Here is an 18,154-nt window from a genome sequence, read left to right as displayed (position 1 = left end):
TGCAATACATTAGCATTTGTCAGTCCCTCTAAATAATTCTTGTTACTTTTTAACCATAGCTCCCTTTCTTTTATTTCCACCCTATTTTTAAACTCCACCTTAATTTCATCCCACTCCCTAGCTATATTTTCAGAAGTAATTTCTATCCTCTTGAATAGCTCCTGAATAATCTCCGCTACCCATTCTTTATAGATAAGTGGGAAAGTGCCGGTGTCTCATTTTCATTTTATTACAATGTGTTTTTATTTTAGTTATTATTACCATATGATCTGAAATAGTTATTGGGTGCATACCAAGACCTTTAATTAAATGCACATGTTCTTGTGAAATGTAAATTCTGTCTAGCCTAGCCCAGTTTTTATATCTTGAGGAATAATATGTAAATTCACTCCAGATTATTATTACAGAATTCACATCTTCCATGCCAAATATTTTCACAAATTTCTTCAAAAAAATCTATCCTCCTTTGTTATACTTTCCATTCTGAGCCTCCCAGATGCATCTTCACTGCTGTAAATCAAATTCTAGTCTCCACCTATAAGTAATATTCCTTGCTGAAAACTGATTATTTCTCTCAGAATTTTCTTAAACTCCATTATAGCAGTCTTAGATGGAATATAAATGCATGCCAGTGTAATTCTCCTCCCTTGAAAGTAGCATCTTATCACTATAAACCTGCAATTATTATCTTTTTATCCTCTTCTATCACTATTGGAGCTCCTCTTGCAATTAATATAAGTACTTCTCTTTTCCTTTGTCCCAGATATTCGGCTGAATAACCATCCTAAAAACCTTTCTTTATGAAATTCACATGTTCAGTTCCTTCGAAGTGTGTCTCCTGTAACATAGCTATTTGCACTCTACATTTTTAATATAGTTCACTATTCTTTCTTTTTTGTATTTATCTGTGAGCCCGTTGACATTTAAAGACATTACAGAAAGCAACACTGTATTAAAAAGTAATTCCCACCTTTTATGTATAACACCTTTTTCGTTAAATGTCTAGTTCCAGCTTTTGTGTTACATGTATACACTGTTTTGGCAGGTTGAACTTTTATATAGATGTTTATTGTCATATCCATTTGAGCCTATGTCACATCTTACAAAAAATTTGTTTTACTGAAAGCCCACAAACAAAAAAACAACCCCCAAATACTCCCTAAAACCTAACCCAGTACTAACACATGCAACTATGTACATCTTCAAACACTGAAATGTTACCCTCCTAATAGGAACAAATGTCCCAAACTGACAGCCACACTCACAAACTTGAGTTAACATAAAAGAAAGGTCATCCATGCTAAGATGCATGGTGCAGCCTGTGCTTCTAGTATGTGTTAACTGTTTTTGTCTTATCTTTATAGCTCTCCCAGCTGGGAAAACCCCTGAATGCTTTCAGAGAACATTGTCTCCTAGCCAGTTTCTCTTTTCTGTTTTTTTTTCTCACATCCAATCACTCTCCACCAGACTGTAACCCATTTCTCTTTCTCAGATTGCCTCTATGGAGACATGAGAACCAGACAGCCAATTTTTCATTATTAGAGTGTCTCCATGCAGACGTGAGAACCAGTCAATTTTCTTTATCAGATTGTTTCCATGGAGACTATTGTTACTAAACATGCATTTGCTAGTAAAATAACTCATAATATTCAACATTCTTTTTCATTTAATTGCTTTGTCTTAAAACTTGTTACTAAATCAATCTAAGGTCCTTAACCAGCCATTTCCCATACAAGAATGAGAAAAATCACATTATTTTTTTCTTTTGTCATGTTCTTTGAAACAGGCTTTTTTTTACATTGCAGTGTCTACATTGCTTAAAACTGAAAAGAAGAAAGAGAGAAGGGAGAAAGAAAGGGAAAAAAGAAGAGCAGCACCTACTTACAATCCCATTTATACTTGAAAATAACTGAGAAAACTTTATAGCATGCAAAAAAAAATACACCACAAAAATACTACCGTTATGGAAAAATGTTTCTTTACTTACAGTTAACTTTCTCTACTGTCTTTCCCTCCCCAGAGCATTTTTCTGAACAATAATGGATGAAGTAGGGTATATACTTTAGAGTTCCACACAAGTCCAACAAATTCTGAAAAAGTCCAATATTTGCAGATTTTTTTGTTCTGTCATATTTCACAAACGTAATTATTGCATTGTAATCCCACATTAAGTTACTGGTTTTATTACTGTTCATTTTCATCTCCCAAATACTGTTGTGCTTCATTTCCAATGTACTCTTGATTCTTCTAGTTAGCTCTAGTGGTCCCTTCCTTCTTTCCACCATTTTCTGTTGAAACAGTGGAAAAGGTTTCACAGGTACAGGCTCTCTGTGGTCTTTATTACCAGAAGAACAAGAGGCAGAATCTCCTTCTGTTTCATAGCTCACGTTTTGTTGGACAAACTTTTGTACTTCCTCCTTAGCATGTACTTCATTCAAAAAATGGGTCTGTCCCTCCAGGGAAGAATACCGTGAGCTGGGCACAGCAGTTTAACTCTCGTACCTACATACTGACATTCCCTGAATATGGAATGAATTTACTCCTCTTATGCCTGGAGTACAATGAGTAATCATGCTTAACAAAAGTCCAGTTGCTTATTTGTGCTTTCATAAAATTAATGCAGTCTGTTTGTCTTCCAGCTTCTCTGGTATAGTTGAAAATCTCAGGTTTTTCCTATGTGCTCTGTCCTCTAATTCTATTATTTTTTGAAACGTCTCTTCCTGAGCAATCTCATATTCAGCTAGCCTTTTCTTCATTCCAACCTCTGATTTTTGCAGCTTTATCACATCATCTGAATGTTTGTTTACAGCTTCTTCCATTTATTCCAGCATTTTGTTGTTCGTGTTGATATACTCCATCAGTGCTTCATTTATTTTAACTAGGTATGTGTGCAGTTGTTATATCTTCCTATAGGTTACTGGAAGTCATGTCTGGAGGTTGCATTGCTTTTTGCTGAACAGCTGTAGAACTTTCCCCAGTTAGCATTTCTTCCTCACTTTTTCTAGCTGATTTTTTTTTTTTTTTTTTTTTTTACAGGTGCTCTGTATTTCTTTTTTCCTGGCATCTACGCAGTACAATTACTAGCCAGTTACTGAAGTTTACCCATAAACACAAAAGTCTACTGACCTTCTCTGATGAATTACTGTTATCACACTGGAGGAGCTAGAGTTAAGCTGTTACCCAATGTGCAGCCATCTTGAAAGTCTCCCACTTATGAAGTATTGGAATTGACCCGCTGACCCTGTCCACAAGGCAACTGGAGCTCCTGGAATATGTGCTGCAATAAGAAAATGGGGTGAGGTCATCACCCACTGCCAAACCGTCATTGCTTCCCAGCATAAGGGGTACAATCTAGTTCCTCCTTGTTTGTTGATATTCCACACTATTGGAATGCTGTCCGCTTGGATAGGGATCACCCCCAGAGGAAGGCAGTCCTGGATTTCCTGCTCTGCTAAGAGATCAGTCAGGTATCTCCAGAACACTGATGTGAAAAATGGCCTTGTTGAGTGTCCATAAATCTTTAATCATCTTCCCGTTATAATGTCCTCCAACCCCAGTGAGGTGATGTCTGTGGTTACTACTGCTGCCAGAGACTGAAGGGAAAATTGTCTGTTGAAATTAATAAAAGAGGAGTCTAGCCACCACTGGAAATACTGCCTGCAGGTATTGGTTAACAATATCAGATGATATAAGAGCTGAGACCATTGCACTCATGGAAGCCATTATTATTGATGATGCCATTTGTTCAAGTACCTGTAGGACAAGAGCGTCTGTTGGTGATGCAGCCTGTTGATTTTAGAAAGCCAACTTCAACATTTGAATCCTGTCATATGGAAGAGAAACTATTGGCTTGCTCATGCCCAGCTGGCATCCAATAAAATGAATTACGTAGGATGGTTGAAGGAATGATTTCTGATACTTTATGGAGATTCCCAAGGACAGACACAGCCTGAGTCTCTGGCTAGGATGACAGACTCCACTGTGGGTGCAGACAGGAACCAGTCATTTAGATAAGGGAAGATTCTGAATCCCTAGAGACCTAGATGGGCCACTACAATGACCATGCAATTGGTGAATACTCTTGGGGCTGAGGTGCAACTGAGAGGCAGTGCTCTGAATTGAAACAGATAGGCTTCCAAGTATAATCTAAGGTATCTCCAAGATACTTTTATATATTCATGTGAAAGTACAGATCCTGAAGGTCCACTGAGCACATCTAGTTGTTCACCTGAAGGCACACCAGGATTGACTGCACCATGGACATTATGAATTGAGTTTTTTGACATATTCTTTTAAGTGGCTGAGGTCTCGGGTCTTTTTCAGAACCACAAAGAATGCTTAATAAACCCTGACCCTATCTGGTTTGGCGAGACATCTTGGATGGCTGATGCATCAATGAAACAATCTCTCTTTCTGCTGCTTTTGCCTGATTGGTTGGAACATATAACAGTGGCTTTTTCAGTTTTGGAGGGGGGGGGAATAGTTTAGCCTCTGCAATTGTCCCTCTGGCCAATTGGTCCTGCTTAGTGGTCATCCACAAAGCAGTGTAAAGGGATAAATGACCCCCAGCTGCCTCCAGAGGAGAGCAGATGGGCAGCTCTTCAGGAACACTGGGGGTTGCCTGTCAGCAAACAGCCCATGGTATCCCTGAATTGTGGCCTCTAGGTCTCAACCACACCTGTCAGTGGTTGTATCAAATGGCTGTCACTTGTTCTTTCTGAACCAGTGTGACATTGTGGCCTTTTGGTTCCTACTATATATTCTTTATGGAGCTTCAACTCTCACTCTTATGGCAGAATGTACTTTCTGTCTTGCTCACATTTTTGTATTTTCTCTTTCACTGATGGCCTGAACAGCAAAGATCATTCAAAGGAGCATTTGTGAAAGACACTTTAAAGTGGTTTGCTAAATTCCAGAGGCACAGCCAGGCCTGATATCTCATAGCCATGCCTGCTCCAACTGCCTTCACCACTCCATCTGCCACATTATGCACAAGCAGCATAAAGAGGTTAGCGATATTACTCATCATGCTCAAGGCTGTCTCCAACTGCTTCCTGGAGTCGAATGTTGGGGGTCTTCTCAGAGTTGCAAGAGCTTGCTGTGGTTGTATCAAATGGAAATCAGCTCATATTAGTGGTATAGTTCGGAACTCTCAGTGTGAAGGTGAAAGAAGTGTACACCCACTTCCATTGTCTGTCCATCACCCTAAACTTTGTCTAGGAGTATGGACAGTGGCTGCATCATTGGACAGCTTTTTCCATCACTGCTGCCATGATAAGGGAATCTACCAGCAAAGACTTTGCCCAGTGCTGTCTGTCCTTGGTGGGGTCTGAGAAATTTATTGGGCTGTAGTGGCATTGCCTTGTGCATGTCAGACACCTGCTACGACTTCCTTATGGCCAGATCGATTAACTTGTCTGCTGGGGGGACCATCCAAGATGTAGATGAGGTCAAACCATAGACTTCAAAGGAAAACAATTGGTGGGGGTGAGTATGTCGCCGTTGATACTGGAGGCATAGCCATTCATAGTGTCTTCAGAGCCAAAGAAGGCTCTGAGCCTTCAGACCTGATTCTTTTGATTTAGGTTTTTCAGTAGGACTTTTAGCTTTGTAAGTATCCAGATCCAAGGGCAAAAGGCCTTTGATAATGAGTACATTCCTTCTGTTGGACAATGCTCTAGGACCAAAGGCTTGACAAACACAGCATTCCACAGACAAATGACTTACACCAAGACACACTGTGCACAAATCATGAGTGTCTTGAGATGATATCTTATGCCCACATTTGGCGCATTTTTTTAAATTGTTCTCCTTCTACGTGCCTGAAAATAGAATACATACACAAACTAGCAGCACTCTACCCAAGAAAGAAATAACATCTGGAGTGCAGAAAGTTAAGGCAATCAGATCAAATTGATATATGTATAATGATCTATCTAACAGTAGAATATTTAAACAACAAAACAATCTGTTTATTGTCAGTTTTATATGGTAGTGGCAAGGAAGCACTAACACCAAAAGCAGGTAAAGGAAAAAGGGGCTAAATCACCCAAGAGATAATAAGCAAATACACTAGAAGATAATTTAATTAACACTAAATCTATAGGAAATGGAAAATATTGGGCAAAAACTAAGTTTTAGAAAAAGTTAATGAGGTGGAGCACTTAGATAAATAAAAAAAAAAAGATCCATGTCAGTTCACAATGGCAGCAAACAAGATATAAGCTAATACTAGGGCCTAGAGCATCATGGGAAGGAAAAATCTTAAAGTGGTTCAAGACTGAAGTACTAATACTGTTGAGTCAGATCCAACAAGCGTCTCAAGGACCCGCAAGTTATACTGGATGTACTGAATGAATAGGATCACAAATTTTACTACGGAAAAACAAAACAAAAACTTAAGTTTTAACAACTTTTTACCACAAAAGTGAAAAGCCGCATGCTACAGTAAAAAGTAATGAAAAACCATGTGACAGTCTATAAAAATAATTTTTCCTTGCTTAAATAAGTAATTTCACAGAAAAAGTTAAGTTTCTATACTGAGCAAAGATGTTGCACCTGTACATCTACAAACTATAAAATAAGAGCCTAGGCACATTTAAGAAAGAAATGTTAAAGAGCAGAACAAATTACCATGATGAACACTTAATTGCAACTCATGTTCATATAGTTTTTATTAGCTTTAAGTCACTTTGGTGAATCTTACTTCCTCAGATTCTGGACTGGAATACATAAATTAGACCTTAAAATAAGCCTTTTTAAGTTGCATCTTCCCATTGCTTTAATGAGAGTTCAAGAGACATTACCTGTTATAAACTTTTCTTCCAGCTAGCTAAAACTGAGAAGCAACTGTTGCACTAAGAAATTTTCTCTTCCATGTACCCTTACCTAGTTCCATTACTGACACATAAACAGAGTTCTAAGTAGCTCAAGGAGGAGGGGGTTATATTATTTTTTTTTAATTAATTCACAAAACAGGTTTTATATGACTGGGTCAAAAAGTTAAAATTTTTTCTCTAAATTCTTACTATTGGAAATTGCACATGTCAGCACTGAACCAAATTTATAATCTCTCTTTATCACAAATAAAAAGATTATATACTAACACTTAAAATTTCTCACCAAAAATCTCAGATACTGCCTCATCCCTCATCAGAGAAATTGTATATTTTAGCATGTACTACACCTCCCTAAAGAAATGTTGTATTTTAGCACATCCATACACTCCCCACATACGTCAATAATTCTATACTAGATTATAAGGTCTATCGCATTCCCTTCCTATCTACCCTTCTCTCAAAATGTGACACTCACCCATCTCACTTCTCTTTGTTGACTGTCCCTCCCTCCCTTTTGCTGTCTTCCTTTCCAGACTGCATTCCATTTCTATTTTAACTTTTTTACATAATTTCTCTTCCTGTCTCTCCCCTCTCAAAGAAATAGAAGCGTATTTCATTGTTTAAAAAATAGGTATTAAACAGTTCAACAAAATATATATCACGTAAAATAAATCAGTTGTACAAAGGAAACATACATACTTAAATAACCAGAAGGATATTGGACTACAAGCGTGCATGAAGTAAGGGCAGAAAATGGATAGGTGAGGGAAATGCTGGAGAAACATTCTCCACACAAGGGATGGTAGATGCCCATAGAAGGCTTGCAGAGGCAGCATGCGGTGATATGAAGTGACTCTCAAGAATACACAGGACAAATGCATGACAATTTTTTCTGCTGGAAGAAGGCGGTTAGGCTGTAAGTTAACTAGTTGAACAAGCTCTAATAGTTCAATCATTATGCAACTGACTTTTAGACTAGGACAGTCATGCAATCTGTATCTGCTATTGGTGTCTGTCTTTCTACAGAGCATCTGAAGAAACGATTTTGTGAACTGAAAGACAGCACCTCATACACTAGCTCATGCTTTTGGATAAGTATGTCATGTCAGTTTTATTAATTAACAAGCAATGGACAGGAGATTTCAATACACACTACACCCCCCCCAAAAAACAAACATACAGAACACAGGAAATGACAGAGTGAGGCCTGACAGTCTTTTGGTCCTCCCGAATAAAAAGCCAGCCATTTTGCACTTCTCTTCTTTGCCTACTTTCCAAAGTTTCTTCATCTCTGTCCTGCCTGCTGTTTACCTGTTTAGTTTTACACTGCATGACTCACTGATGGCAGATCATTCTAGGATGCCATCACCCTCTCAGTAAAGTAGCATTACCCTCACGTTCATCCTAACTCTTATGTTTTTTGCCTAGCCATATCCCTTCTATTGCTGTCTTTCTACTGAAATACACTTTTAGTCTGTCTATAATCCTGCAACTCTTTTCTTCCTTTTGTGTTTACATCTCCATGCTTCTCATCTGAGGTCTTATTTGCAGCAAGATGTCAAATTATGAAGTCTTTACCAAAATAAGAATTATAAAATGTGAACACAGTACAATACACAGGGGTCAGTATTATTCCTGTCTCTCTCGACATGTTTCAGTGTTGAACCAGATTACCTGCAACAGTGTAAAGCATCTACCAGTTTTTGAACATAGCTAGATTTTACCTTCCAGCAGTCGATTTGGCCAACTCCTTCAAGAACTGAATTGTCTCCTTTTCTTTTGCATTAAATGACACAGTATGTACAGGGCATTGACTAGTAAGTATCTTTTTTAATAACAGCTCCTTCATGCTTTCAGGAACATCGCCCACAGCAAAGAAGTAAACAGCTTCAACCTAAAATAAATTATACAGTCCAATAAACAATTAACAAATAATTAAATAGAATTTATTTTCTTTAATCTCTTGTCTTTTAGATGCTATGGAAAAGTAGATGACAAATGAGAAAGTGTACACTGTGGAAAGAGACACCAAATATTACCATATCTGAGATGTATTACACTTCACATTCTCCTGTTTCTCACAATGTACTCAATATGGGACTATAAGCTCTGATATAGCACACCTGTCATAATCATGTTCACACATTAGATGAAATGCTATTCAGCTTTACTATCTGTTACCTTGCTTTAGCAGTAGTCTGTGTGTTCCATATGTAAAGAATAACACATGATGGGATGATCTTTATTACAGATATCAGTACGAGCTATGAGGTGAAGCAAAGTGCCTTACATACCTAAAATGTGGTAATAAGCATTTAATGAATAACAAACACAGCAGATACTTCCTTACCACAGGACATAATCATAACTTGAGATGTAATGAGAGACAAAAGGCAAAGCTAAGTGCATTAAACATCTGCGGTGTAACAACAGTGAATGAAAAGGCACAGACTGGAGTTCTATCCCAGATAATATGATGGGCTCATATAAGAAATCTAAGCATTCTGTTTTCAGTGCTGATGAAGATATTAAAAGCATCCTCACAGCTAAGGGCTGAAACTAATCTACCATTTTAAGATAGTTGTATGACTGGTCACCATAAATCTCACTCATCAAAAATTAATATTTTAGTGGAGCAAACAACAAAATAGTTACAGCACTCAAAACAAATACAGAAATGCTGTTGGCTGTGGAAATATCTATCTCTCTCTCTTTATATATATATATATATATATATATATATATATATATATATATATATATACACACACACACACACACACACACACACACACACACACACACACACACACATCCACCCATGTATATATATATATATATATATATATATATATATATATATATATATATATATATATATCGTTACCTATCAAAACATCTACTCTTCATAACATCTAAACTCAAAACATCAAGACCATACCATCTAAACTTCAAAACATCTAAAATTTATAACATTGAATCTCAAAACATTGAAAACTACAAAGCAACTATAAATAACATACCACGCACTGTTTGCTACGTTTATGCAGGGGGCAAGCCCCCCTGCACCTCCCTCCCTCCCACACACCCCCGTAAATTAAATATACCAACTCCAAGGTTGCACTACAGTGGGGGTTTTCCCCCACTGTAGTGCAACCTTGGAGTTGGTATATTTAATTTATGGGGGGGTGTGGGGGCGGAGCCCCCCACATGGGGGGTGCAGGGGGGCTTGCCCCCTTGCATAAACATAGTAAAAACTCTGTGGAATGTTATTTATAGTTGCTTTGTAGTTTTCAATTTTTTAAGATTCGATGTTATGGGTTTTAGATGTTTTGAAGTTTAGATGTTATGGTCTTGATATTTTGAGTTTAGATGTTATGAAGAGTAGATGTTTTGATAGGTAACCATACATGTATATATATATATATATATAGATATATAGATATATATATATATAGATATATATATATATATATATATATATATATATATATATACACACACACACACACACACACACACACACTCACACACATATACATATATTGGCAAACTGCATTTTCAATGAACTGATGAACTGGCATACATCTGCGGAGTCTTATTTTCAATTGTATAATCACACTTATATTACTGCCTTGAATGGTAAGGAAGGAATCAGTGGTTATACTGCTAGACTGCTAATTTCCTCACCATCACAATCCAAAAATGGATTGTGAAAACACTCATTATCATAGCTATAAAGTAAACAGAAGAAAAAACAAAAGTGCTGTTATAGCTGTAGTTAGTTTATGGTGACACATTTGCACTTCATCAAGGTAAGAAAATGTCAGTACTACAGTACGTAAGGGATGCAGTCAGTCTATAAAAAGATCTTTCTTTGATAGAAAATAGAGTGACAAAATTATGCCTTTACCTTCTCGTCAATGTTGAGTATCTTCGGGGTAAGTGTATATAAGTTCAGAGGGTCTTGAAGGCTTTGCCCCAAATTCTGGGGCTCCAGGGAGACTTATCACTTGCAAAAAAAATGTTTCCATGGATTGCTGAAAGGTACTTTGGTAAAAATTTATTTCATCTATCAGCAGTCAAATAAATGGCTGTCAATAAATCATGATGACTTTGTCTGCAAAGTGTTTTAATTCAAATGTAACAGCTTCAAAGTTTTTTAGTTTTACTTTATCCTCGACCTGTAAATTCCCAGCTCTTACTGTAAAGTACAGTTGTGTAAATTGAGCTTACAATAACAGTAGATGTTTGCATGATTACTGCTGCAGTAGCCTTAGCTTTATTAGTTATATCCTGCCAGGGATATAATGGCTGGCCAGCTTCCAAAGCTTAAAGGCACCTTCCACGTACTCAAACTGTTAAGCAGCTTGAGCAGAGCTGACTAAAGGACAAGTTTGGGTGAAAACCTCTTCAGACTTTCCTGCCAGCAGAAAGAGGGAGGCTGAGCCTTAATAGGACTATGTTAGGAACAGCAGAATATAAATGTCCACACCATAGCATAAAAAACACAGCAAAAAACAATAGGGATGGATGGAGGGAGTAGCTACTGCAGCAGTGATCATATAAACATCTATTGTTATGGGAAGTTCAACTTACACAACTATACTATATTCATCATTTTGATCACTGCTGCTGTAGACTTAACTATATGGGTAGGTTACTGTCACTCGTCCCTCTCTACTATAGATAACGAACAGGCAGGGTAGTTTCTTTATATGCTTTATTACATAGAAACACATCAGGATGGATAGCAGCATTACAAAATATAAACAAACTGATTAACTGACAGACTACACAGACATACATGCTTACATCTCAACAGCCAAGTACAAAATGGCAGTCAGGCTCGCATAAGCTCAGTATTTACACACTTGTGCAAGCCCCTAGAAAACTTCTTAAAGGCATACATACATATTGATCTACATCTTTCCTCTTAAATAGAGTGCTGTCCATGAAATGATATTAGAATAAGACATGCAATAATATAGACATCAGAAACAAACACAATGTTCATGTCCAAGTTGCCGTATATCTGTACCATGGTCTGGAAATGTGACCTGATCTAGTAATATAGTAATCAGAACTGGGTTTAGAAACAGGGACAGTCTTCAGTGAACAACTCGTACCAGGAATTTCGGGATTCATCTCAGGAACAGGGATATTTAATTGAACATCCTCTGGAACTGGAATGCTGGACAACTCACTCTGAGATAAAGAGTCTTTCTCACAGGCTGGGTGCTGTGGTACAGGCTCGGACACTGGCATCAAATGGGCATATACTTTTCACAACAGCAATTCGATCATAAGCTTTGCACATTTACATTCTCACTGTCTCTCCTTCACGTAATGTATTGACCGGTTTGCTGGACTTATCCAAATAAGATTTCTGGGCTAGGTGTTTCTTTAACAGTGAGCTTTCACTGATCTGTTATTCTTAGCACACAGAACCAATAAACTAATGCTGCTGGCTGGTAATGTAGTTCTGGTTTGTCTCAACAGAAGTCTCTGGGCAGGTGAACCAAGATGTTTATCACGAGGAATATTTCTGAGATTTAAGAGATTCAGGAAAACATCACTATTATTTGGTTTCGACTTCTCTAGTAACTGTTTCACATTTTGAACTGCACGTTCTACCAAACCGTTTTATTTTGGGTACTCAGGAGTACTTGTAACATGCATAAAGTCCCACTCTTCGATGAATCTTTTGAATTACTGGCTAGTAAACTGCGTGCCATTGTCAGAAATAACTTTGTCCGGAATACCATGGACTCCAAAATGAAGCTTCATCTTAGTAATGATACCACTGGATGCTAGATTAAGAAGTAGGTCAATCTTGAAACAATTAGAATAAGAGTCTACTAACACCAAGTAATGTTGACTATTCCATTCGAAAATGTCAGTGGCTACTGTCGACCAAGGTAGTTCATCAATCTGGTTTAGCTGAAGTGGTTCCTTCTGTTGATGTGGCTTTGTACCATTACATAAAGAACAAGATGAAAGTACTATCTCAATGTTTGTGACATAGAAGGCCAAAATACTAGTCCTCTCACCCTCCTTTTAGTAGAATCAGTTCACTGGTGGCCATGATGCAACATAGCAATATACTCTGGTTGCAAAGACTTTGGAACAATGACTTTTGGACCTTTCATGATGACACCATTGTCAAACAAAATCTCATCTCTGCAAGGAAAAAAAGTTGCACATCTTGAGGTAAATTAGACTGCTTTGATAGCCATCCTTGATTGATAAAGTGGTTTAGCTTATGTAAAACAGGATCTGAGATTATGTGATTTCTAAGCTCATCAAGATGTGTGGAAGAAAGATTTCTCCCTTCCATGACTTCATAATCAAGTTACTCACTCTCATACTGTTCAGCAGTATTTCAGGGTGATCTGGATAATGTATCAGCAAGATAAAGAAGTTTACCTTTTGTGCAGACAAGACTGGAATTGTACTTCTGCAATCTCAGCATCATATGGTGCAATCTGGCTGGAGCTGTATGCATAGGCTTTCTCAAAATAGTGACTAGAGGTTGGTGGTCTGTTTCAATCTGGATAGGTCGACCATAAATATAATCATGGAACTTTGAACATGCAAACACAATTGCTAAGAGCTCTTTCTCTATCTGAACATACTGCATTCAGTTTGGGATAGAATTCTGGACACATAGGCAACAGGTTGACCCTCTTGAAGAATGACTGCACCAAGACCAAATTTTGAAGCATCACAGGAAAGAGTAACTGGTTTGTGAACATCATAGTATCTGAGAGCTGGTGGAATGGCAGTTCTCTGTTTCAGGACATCAAATGCTCTCTGGTGCTGTTCCAACCATGCCCAGGACACATCTTTGCATGTCCGCTCTCTAAGCAGTGCTGAAAGTTGGCTTAAGAATGGAATGAACTTGCCTAGATAATTAACCATGCCAATAAAGCGTTGAAGGGTTTGAACATTGTCTGGAGCTGGCATCTCAAGAATAGCTGTTTGCTTGGAAGGGTCTGGTCATAACCCTAAACTGGTAAACAAATGACCAACATAAGTAACTTTTCGTAACCTGAACTTGCACTTCTGAGAATTGAGCTTAAGATTCATTTGACGTGCTCTTTCCAGAATTTTTTTGAGGTTTCTGCCATGCTCAGCTTCACCATTACCTCTTACTAAAAGATCATCTACTATAATAACACACGGATATCCAGAAAAAATTTGCTCCATTGCACGCTGAAAGCCTTCACTAGCAAAACTTATCCCAAATGGCATTCTCAACAATTTGTACCTGCCAAAGGAGTACTAAACATAACAAGCAATGAGGATTTCTTGTCAAGCAACATTTGCCAAATGTAACTCTTTGCATCTCAGACAGAAAAAACAGTGGCATTTGGCATTAGTGCTGCAACTTCTTCGACTGTATGCATTGGATGATGAGGTCTTTTCAGTGCTTTGTTGAAATCTCGTGGATCAATACATATTCTGATATCATCTGAGCTTTTCTTATGAGCTACCACCATGGAGGATACCCATTCAGTAGATTCTTCAACTGGACAAATTACACCTAGCTGCACCATTTTATCTAGCTCAGCTTTGACTCTGTTCTGCATAGCTACTGGAACTCTCTGGACTGGCCTGACAACTGGACTGACATCTAGCTCTAACTTCATGGAGTACACAACTGGAAGATTGCCTAGTTTGTCTTTGAAAAGATCGACACAGGTACAGAAAATATACTGGGTGAAATTAGAACAATGGTCTTTTAAAATAATATGATGGACTTCCTTATTAAATGAAAGCAGTCCCATTTTCAAAGTGTCTCTGAGCCCTAATAATGACTGCACGTGCCTTTTAACCAAATGAAATAATAAGTTGTAGCTTTTAACCAAATGAAATAACAAGTTGTAGCTTCTCCAAGCAGAGTAACATGAAAGTACTACTGAGCTTTCAGTTTGAATTTCTTCACCACCATAAGCACCAAGCTTCACACACTTTGCTAAATCAAGCTCCTCACCAGCACATACTCTAGCAAATGTTTCTGCAGACATAATATTGCACTTTGAACCTGTGTCAACTGAGCAATATGAGTCTTCCATTTATCCAAATAGTACAAAAGACTTCAATCTTTGCCCATAAATCTACTGCATTAACTGATTCATGAAGCACAGACACACCATCAATATAAGAAGTAGGGTCACGGCTTTCTAATTGATCAACTTGTCACTTTGAATGTTCTCTTTTAATAAAAGAATATGTCCCTTTTGAGTTACAAAACCTTTTGAAATGATTCCACTTATTGCATCTGTGAAATTACTGACCAAAAGTTAAATATGTTTCCCTTTTAGGCTCATGACGTCCTCCACAATTATGACAGTTGGCAATAAAACTGGGTAGGGGCCCATTCTTTGAGTATGATGACTTGCTCTTATGCTTCACTGAGACTGTGCATGCTCTGGAATTTGTTAGAAAGCTATGAGGTTTCCCAGGGACTGTTGCAGGTCTCTCTCTAGCTGCCATGTGCTTGGGCCTGTTTCTTTTAACCATGTGCTGCATACTATCAACACTGGCTTTACTGCAGTATCTTCCGAGGCCACTTTCATTGTAAGCATGCATTTCTCATTTGTAAGCATATTTGTGTGCTTTTCTATAAGCTCTTATATCTAACAGATCTCAATGACCTTATTCAAAGTTAAATCCTGTCACGAATCAAAATCTTTCTCACAGCATCATCTTTAATACCCCACACAAGTCTGTCTTTCATCAACTCGTCCCTTAAATCACCAAATCTGCACATTTTAGCTTTGTTTCTCAAATCAGTTATATATGCTGCAAAAGTTTCACCAGGCATTTGATCCCTTATGTAAAGTAAGTGCCTTTCTATTGTAACATTCATTTGGGGGTTACACATTTCTCTAAATGTACGTTTTAAGCACTCAGGGTCTTCCCTTGATTCAGCCAGTACAACTATATGATGGTTTTCCCCCTCTCCTGCAAGGACTGCAGGTACATACACAAATGAACACCCCCTTTCTATGGCTACTGAAACAGCTAGATTAAGCAGAATAAATGTGTTTGTACAGTCATCTTTATCAGAAAATGTAGTCTGCATGAAAATATCATACTCTTGCTCAAACACTCTCTAGTTCTCTGCAATATTATTGTCAAACACAAGTGTACCTGGTTTTCGAAATCTGTCTGCCATGCCAACAAATTATGCCTAAACAAACTGAAAAATATGGCCCTTATAATTATATATGAACGAGCTGTTATATGTGCCTGTAATAACATTCAAATGCACAATAAACTCTTTGAAATACTCTACTTTGCGAAATATGCTTTGAAATGGCTGTATTTTGCAAAATAACTGTACTGTAATACTGCACAAACATGCAAACACTCCATACACTATATATAATGTGAAAATGTAATGCTTAGTGAAAGACTGAGGTCGTTTCCTTTATTTTATTCATTTTATGTGATCTGGACTTTATTTCAAACATTTTCTGTAGTTATTTCTATTAATATGTCACAGTATCAGATATCTATGTTACTTAGAAATTTGTTTAGAGTGTTCTGACGCCTCATTTCATATTTTGTGAATAAGAAATGGTTTGAGCAAGTTTTAATACATGAAATTCTTTTCTGACCTGTTTTGAGAGTTATACGTGCAGTAAGGATGATTCACTCCTGTATATTCCTCCAGTCTTAACTGAGTGCCTCTTGGTCTCAAATCTGAAGAATATGGATCCCATTCGAGTACCATGTCGCTCGTCCCTCTTTAGTATAGATGACTAACAGGTGGGGTAGTTTGTTTATATGCCTTATTACAAAGAAACACATCAGGATAGATAACAGCATTACAAAATATAAACAAACTGATTAATTGACAGACTACACAGACATACATGCTTACATCTCAACAGCTAACTACAAAATGGCAGTCAGACTCGCACGTGATCAGTATTTATACACTTGTGCAAGCCCTTAGAAAGCTTCTTAAATGCATACATACATATTGATCTACAGCTAACATACCTAATTATATTTGGGATTAGAAGGAGAAGAGACCAGGAATCCCTGGAGAATGATCCTAGCAAAGATTAATCTGGACATAGAGAAGGAATCAAGTTTATAGTGCTTTGCAAAGGTTTGTACACAGAACCAGGTAGCAGCTTCTGGAACATTTGTAGAATCTAACCTTTTCCAAAAAGCCATGGTAGAAAGGCCTTGCCTCTGCCTGGAAGATTTGTTATGGTGAGTATAACAAAAGTAATACCCTTAGACAACTATTTGGAAATACTGTTTTGACAGAGGTTCTCTTGTTCTTACCTTCAAACAAAGTAAACAATTGATCCAAAGATATGACAGATAAAGTTCTGTCAAGATAGCACCCGAGTTGTCTGTGGATATCCAAGGTATGAAGTATCCTTTCTCACTCATTTTTAGATTCAGGAAAGAAAATGAGGAGATGGATAGTTTGGCTTAAGGGAAATTCAGATATCACTTCAGGCATAAACGAAGGATTAGTTCTCAAAGAAACCCTGCTCCTATGAAAACTGAGGTAGGGTTGACTCACCATAAAAGCCTGCAACTCAGATACCCTTCTTGTAGTGTTCAAGGCAATCAGTAAAACTGTTTTCCATGTTAAGATCCTAAAATTGGCCAGATTAGCTAGTTCAAATGGAGCAAGTTTTAGCTTTTCTAACACAAAATTAAGATCTAAAGGAGGGGCCACAGATTTACCTGGTGGCCTCTTATGCAAAACCTCTTTCAAGAACATTTTGACATGAGACTACAGGCAGACATGATAAAATGACCCATAAATGAACCTTGCTAGAGAAATAAGAAAGGTCATAGGATAGTAATTCAAATAAATATTTCAGAACCAGAGAACAGCTAGCCCTGAAAGGGTCCTGGTTATGTTACTGGTACCAACTAGAAAAAAATTTCTATTTACTAATAATATGATTTTCTCATAGCAGACTTTGTTGCCTCCATTAGTACCTGCTATACATTCTTAGTAAACAGGTGCCTAAAAGGAATTAATATCTTATCATCCAGGCAGTCAGTTGAAAATGATTCATGTTGGAGTGTATCAAACATCTCTGTCCTTGTGTGAGTAAATCCAATCTGTGAGAAAGTTTGTGGTAATTGTCCCTGGTCATTTCTGAAAGAAGGGAGAAAGTACAGTTGTGTACTCTTACCATAAATGTAGATGTCTGAGTCTACTCACTGTTGCAGTCCTAATTAGTGTGATTTCCTGCCATGGAAGCTTTTGGCTGGCCCAACTACCAGATCATTTTCTCCACCTCCTGAAGCTGGCAGTCTCA

At 37.6% G+C, this 18,154-nt stretch overlaps 1 protein-coding gene across 1 annotated transcript in view; it reads right to left on the bottom strand.

The window, feature by feature from the left end:
* VWA3B (von Willebrand factor A domain containing 3B) overlaps positions 1-18,154 on the bottom strand; it is a 2,054,405-nt gene that overhangs the window by 1,648,301 nt on the left and 387,950 nt on the right. Inside the window, exon 5 of the mRNA XM_044071813.1 lies at positions 8,564-8,733. Within this exon, the coding sequence (XP_043927748.1) occupies positions 8,564-8,733 (170 nt within the window). The remainder of the gene's footprint in view (positions 1-8,563; positions 8,734-18,154) is intronic.

Source organism: Protopterus annectens, chromosome 5.part0, assembly GCF_019279795.1.
Source record: "Protopterus annectens isolate FY-2018-M chromosome 5.part0, PAN1.0, whole genome shotgun sequence".
NCBI classification, from domain to species: domain Eukaryota; kingdom Metazoa; phylum Chordata; order Ceratodontiformes; family Protopteridae; genus Protopterus; species Protopterus annectens.
The sequence above is the reverse complement of the archived record's forward strand: the minus strand, read 5'-3'. Positions and strand labels throughout refer to the sequence as shown.